Source organism: Hyalella azteca, unplaced genomic scaffold (genome assembly GCF_000764305.2).
Source record: "Hyalella azteca isolate HAZT.00-mixed unplaced genomic scaffold, Hazt_2.0.2 contig3384, whole genome shotgun sequence".
Lineage (NCBI taxonomy): Eukaryota > Metazoa > Arthropoda > Malacostraca > Amphipoda > Hyalellidae > Hyalella > Hyalella azteca.
Genome location: NW_025933634.1, coordinates 197810 through 204045, shown reverse-complemented (window position 1 = coordinate 204045; position 6236 = coordinate 197810). Strand labels below are relative to the sequence as shown.

At 39.6% G+C, this 6236-nt stretch overlaps 1 protein-coding gene across 1 annotated transcript; it reads left to right on the top strand.

Moving 5' to 3' along the window:
- Positions 1-311: 311 nt before the first annotated feature.
- Positions 312-5762, top strand: LOC108673501 (carboxypeptidase B-like). Its single transcript, XM_047879587.1, has 8 exons — positions 312-433; positions 944-1050; positions 1573-1769; positions 2585-2732; positions 3123-3330; positions 3773-3782; positions 4536-4620; positions 5264-5762. Exons 1-8 carry the CDS (start codon positions 348-350, stop codon positions 5458-5460), a joined length of 1038 nt encoding a protein of 345 aa, XP_047735543.1. The 5' UTR covers positions 312-347; the 3' UTR covers positions 5461-5762.
- Positions 5763-6236: the final 474 nt, after the last annotated feature.

The following is a 6236-nucleotide window of genomic DNA, read 5'->3' as shown; positions in this document are numbered from 1 at the left end:
TGATGACTTGGTTATTAGATGTGCTGGTTGTACGATGACTAGGTACAAGTAAGTTATAAGATGTAGATGTACGGATTGTACGGTGACTAAGTACAAGTAGGTTATTAGATGTACAGGTTGTACGGTGACTAGGTACAAGTGGGTTATTAGTTTTACAGGTTGTACAGTGAATAGATATAAGTAAGCTATTAGTGATACAGGGTTTATCGTGACCAGTTATGTATAAGTCTTCATCTGCACGGGTTTTATTGAAACCAGTTAGCGCTACATAATTACAATAAGCAGCGTAAGTAGTTACAATCGCCACTACTTAGACTAGTAACATCGCACCCCACCACAGGGTCAGGATGAAGTTGCAGTTGGCGGTATTGTTGGCGGGCGTCGCCCTGGCGGTGGCGGGACCACTCCACGAGCCTTCACGTGACACCCACGGGTGAGTGGAACGTCATCGGTCCTTACCTAAATTAACCTAACCTTGCTTAACTAACCTTACCTCAACTGACCTAACTTCAAGTAACCCAACATCAGCTACCCTAACATAAACTAAAATAACTTCAACTAACCCAATATCAACTAACCTAACCTCAAAAAACCTAACTTCAACTAACCTAGCCTTAGCAGCATACCTAACCTAACCTACGACCTATTCATATTTCTGAGTGATATAACAGTGTTACGTCTGCTCTCTGATCGCGCTATGGATGAGAACGTGTGTCACTATTTGTAAAATGTTTGACCCATTCATTGTTCACAGTGTATATTTTACTCTGTCTGCCCCCTGCCTGTTCAGAGAGTAAGAAAGCGTGTCACTATCTGGATAGTATATGACTCATCAATTTTCTTTTGTATCTGGTGCAGAGCGCAAGTACTTTGGGTGTGTAAGAAAGCGTGTCACAATGTGGACAATACACGACCCATTAATTTTCTTGTTTGTTTGGCACAGGGCGCAGGTACTTAGGGTGAAGGTGACGGACCTCGCGGACCTGAGGTACTTGGCGTACCTGCAATCGCGTACCACACTGGACTTCTGGACTGAGCCACGTGCCCTGGGTAGGTGACTAGTTAAGTGGACTAGGTACTCAGTACGCAGGGAATGTTGGGCTGATTAGATGTTGGATGAGGGAGCTCATGCAGTCCCTCAGAAGATAACTTTAAGTCTTACCTAAACCTGCTTCTTTTGTGTCTTTACTTAATAAGTATCTATCCGTTAACCCACCTCCTTCTCTTCTCAGGACCAACTTATTATCCTCACTATATGAATTTTCCCCTCAGACAACAACCTACCCCATCTTCTCAGAGAACAACTTAATACCCACTGGAGATAACTTTTCTCTCAGTCAACAATCCCTTATTCTTCTTAGGATACAACTTAGTGCTCTAAGGAGTTAACATTTTACCCTCAGTTAACAAACCCAACCTCCTTCTCAGAATCCAACTTAGTACCCTCACTAGATGATCTTTTCCCCTCAGTCAATAACCTCACTCCCCTTAGGACACAAATTACAACCTTCAGGATATTACTTTTTCCCTTCAGTTAACAACACCGCTCAGGAAACATTTTTCTTCTCACAGGCGAAATCGACATCATGGCCCGGCGTTGGGACCTTCCAATGTTGAAGGCGGCGCTTCAGCACCGTAACTTGCAGTACAGTGTACAAATCGCCAACGTCCACCGTCACCTCGCCGACCTGAAGGAGAGACACCTGCAGGCCAGAACCAAGGCTGGGGACTCCAGGATGTCGTGGGATGCCTACTACAATTATGACGAGGTACCTACTTCTATGTATCAGTGTCATGGCTAGGTACAGGAGGTTTTTAAGTAGTTAGCGAATCATATTACGCCCACTATTCTCTACTTTGTACACGGCAACCACATCCTCGCTAATGGTTAATTACCTTAAAACTTTGAGGGCCCTACTCTGCATAAGGTGCCACCCAGGACATGGGGATCACGGAAATCAGCTTATTTCCGCTTCGGTTCAAGGTTTGAAGGGCAGCCTATGAGCAACTTAGTGCAAGCTTGGTAAGATCCGGCCCGGCCAACCCTTCTCATACTCTCAGGCGACCATAAAGAGGGAAAGGAGATTTTGACCAGAAACTGATTTTGATCGGGTGGCTTAGCAGGCCCAGACTAACTCTAAGCCGACTGTAGCGACTATGATTTTGATAAGGGACACAGCGTAGTCCCTGATTTTGATTGGGGACAATATTCGCCATTGTTAGTTTGTTACTATGAACTGGGTGCCCACATCTTTGATATCGTTGGGTGCACTATTATTTCTTTTTTTACTGGGCACCCATTCATCGTGATGGTTACTGGGTGGTCAGTAATTATTTACCTATGGTAGCAACTCCAGTTTTACTACTATACTTATTATGGTCACCTAATGGTCACCTACATTCCTGTGATGGTTATTGGGTGCCATTGTACTTTTGTTTCTGTTATGGACATCCGCATCCCCTCTTTAGAATGCGTCGTTGTCCATAAATATATTATGCTAGTGGGCTTTGAAAATATTTCATAACTACTCATGACCTCTCGACCCCATGATCCCTCTGATCTCCTCCGTGACCCCTCGACCAGATCAATGCGTGGCTGGACAGTTTGGCCGCCGAATACCCGTCCATTGCGACCGTGACGGACGTGGGCACATCGTACGAAGGGCGTACCATGAAGCTACTCAAGCTGTCCACCGGAGGGACCGGCAAAGACGCCATCTTCACGGACGGCGGTAAGCCTTTGAGGATCCAAAGGATATTAGTATGTACGTAGTTTTGGACGTAGCAGTCCCAGGCCCGACTGGAGTTTCGCCTGTATTCTGCCGGCTTCAACCCTGGCAGGCAAGCTGTCCTCACCACCGAGGTCCTGATGGTCATTCTGCAGTTACCGCGCATCTGCCCTAAGTTGGGCCAGCTGATAAACTATGCTGTTGCTCGCTTCTAATCGGCACTAAGCCTAGCCGCTGTTATACTCCCCAATAAGCTCTAATTGGCCACTCATTTGCACGAATTTGGCATAGCGTCTCTTTCCAAAGCATCCATGTTTACCAAACAATATTCGCAATTGCCATTTCCTCGCAGGATATGGCATTCACTCACCCGCAATCGCCATATCCACGCAGGTATCCACGCCAGAGAGTGGATCGCCCCTGCTACAGTGACGTACTTCATTCAGCAGCTGGTGGCTGGTGATGGTGTCGGTCTGCTGGACTCGGTGGATTTCTACTTTATGCCGGCCATCAACCCTGATGGTTATGCATACACCTTCACTGACGTGAGCCCAAAATTCTGTCATCATGCTGTCCATCATGCCTTTCATCAATCCTTGTGGTTATGACTACGCCTTCCGTAAAAAAAATTGAGATTGGCTCAACTCGGCATCAAGAGCCACCCAGGACTCGAGGAGGGTGTAAATCAGCCACTAATGTCCGCCTCGGCTCAAAGTTTGAAGGACACCTTCGGCTCGGCCAGCCGGATACCTTCGCTCGGCCAGCCCTTGACATACTCTCAGCACAAACTTGTCAAACTCTCAGCGCACACTTGTTATACTCTCAGGACACTCTTGTCATACTCTCAGTACACACATGAACTCTCCGTGCACACTTGTCATACTCTCAGGACACACTTGTCGTACTCTCAGGACACTCTTGTCATACTCTCAGGACACTCTTGTCATACTCTCAGCACACACTTGTCATACTCTCAGGACACACATGTCATACTCTAAGGACACATTTGTCATACTAGTGTGGGTCTACTGATGTCATTCTAGGACCTTGGCAGTCCCCGAATTTTGTTAGGGTTTACTGCTGTAAGTCCATTATGCTTTTTATCACTAAAATGGCTATGCCCACCACTTCCATCCCATTAGTACTCCATTACCTGCAATTTATAGGCCCAAACAACCAGCCATTGCCAGCAATATAACTATTAATTGATTCACCACAATTGCCCAACGTTGAATTAAGGTACACTCAAAGAAGTGAGTGAGACTTTTTCCAAATATCTATGCATTTTTCACTCTAATGTGGGTCATCCTGACCCAGATTGAGTAGGCAAAAAGGCGTCTCGGTGCTACGTCCTCTCTCTGCAAACTAAAATGAANTTAATTGCATGATAGTTATTTAGCGAAATAAATAAAAAGTAAATCTAAATAAACAAAATGCAAATATAATTAAAAATAATTAAATCAATAATTAATTAATTAACAATAATCAAAGACTAATTAAAGACAAAATTTTCACTGTAATTAGATATTTCGTTAATTAATCAAGACATAATATGGAGCTACTGCGTAATATTTCATAAATAATAATTGACGCATTTCTTCATTGCTGAAAACATTACAACATAATTAACAAATGATAATGAATTATAAACATTATCTTCTTGATTATCTGTTACTAATAAATGTTAATTATAATTAAATCATAATAGTGAATTATTACCATTCGTTTTGGATTCTTCTTTACTAACAAATGATAATTATAAATAAATTCGTTAATTATTAATAAATTCTAATAACGAATCATCAGGATTCGCTTGCCAACGCAGCAGTGGCCGCCCTGACCGCCGTCCACGGCACGCAGTACAAAGTGGGCTCTTCCACCAACACCATCTGTTAGTATCATTATTATAATAGATTAAATTATGTATTTTTCTGCTTAGTGATATATAATGTTGCTCATTTACTATATCATATTTATTTCATATTATATTTTTATAACCTTTCATAAAGATTGATATGCCATTTTCAGTGCAATCACGATTCATATAATGGTTATTCATTAAACGAATTATGTACCTAAATTAAATAATAAAAATTAATAACTCTATGAAATAATTATATTAAATTAATAAATAAAATAATTGAATTAAAAATTACAATAATAAATATATAAAATAATGAAATTAGTAATTTGATCAAAAAGTTCAATGGATAATTAATGTAAAAAATTAACATAAATAATGAAAAATAGTTCGTTCATTAAATAAATTAAAAAGTTATTCACTTTTACGCTAGTGTGGGTCAACCTGACTCAGTTTGGCCCTGCAAAAGAACGTATCAGTGCTACGTCCGCTCTCGCTCGCAGTTCATAAGAAAATGTGTCACTATTTGTTCAATATGATCCAATAATTTTTCAAATAGAACTATAAATATTATAATATATATAATATAATATATATATTATAATATATAATATAAATAAAAATAGAACTATATTTTTCAAATAGAACTATAGAACAAAATTTCTCATTACAGACATCGCCGCTGGAGGTTCAGATGACTGGGCCCTCGGTGTAGGTGGATCTGAGTACGCATACACCATCGAGCTCAGGGACGAGGGGCAATATGGGTTCAGGCTCCCTGAGAGTCTGATAATACCCACGGCGGAGGAGACGTGGGCTGGCTTCAAGGTGGTTGCCCAGTTCATCGCCGACAACCCCAAGCCGAAATAGATTAACTAGTCAATCAATACTCATCGATTTTTTAATATAATTAACTGGTCAATTAACTGGTCATTCAATTCTTATTGATTATTTATTTAATATATTTTCGATAGAATTTTGTAAACTTGTAATGGATTCCTTTCAACCTGAATTATAATAGATCAATTGGTGGCTCAATTTGTATAGATTAATGAGGTATTTTCAATATGTTTCCTTACTTGTCCAGTAGCTATCCTCACGTACTTTAAGTGAACTTGGTTCATCACATCACCGATGATCCAACTCATGCGCGAATAAAATTTTTATTTGAATAATTAGTTTCATTATTATTCATTAGCAAATAAAATATATGCGATGAAAACAAGTACATATTGAACAATATTTATCACATTTAAGCTTTTATTTGAAATTTGGGACCAAACTGACAGTTTACTAACATGTTTATGTTGTTCAAACATGATAATATTCTGTTGCAAAATAACTTCTTAACAACATGAATTATATATTTTATATTTATTTAATATTTGTTCATTTATTAGGTATCATTTATTAAATTAGGTAACTCGCTAAGCTTATAAGTATACTAACTAGTAGAAAAAACAAATTCGTAGTATGCTTTTATAGGTGATATTTATCATCATCTATGTTGATCTCTGATCTTATATCTAGGCAACTGGAATCATCAGAACTAATAAATTGTTAAATAGAAATTCAAAATATTAGTTTGATGATAAAATTTTTCTCCCATCAGTATGACAGTAACTTTCTTGAACAAGACACTTATT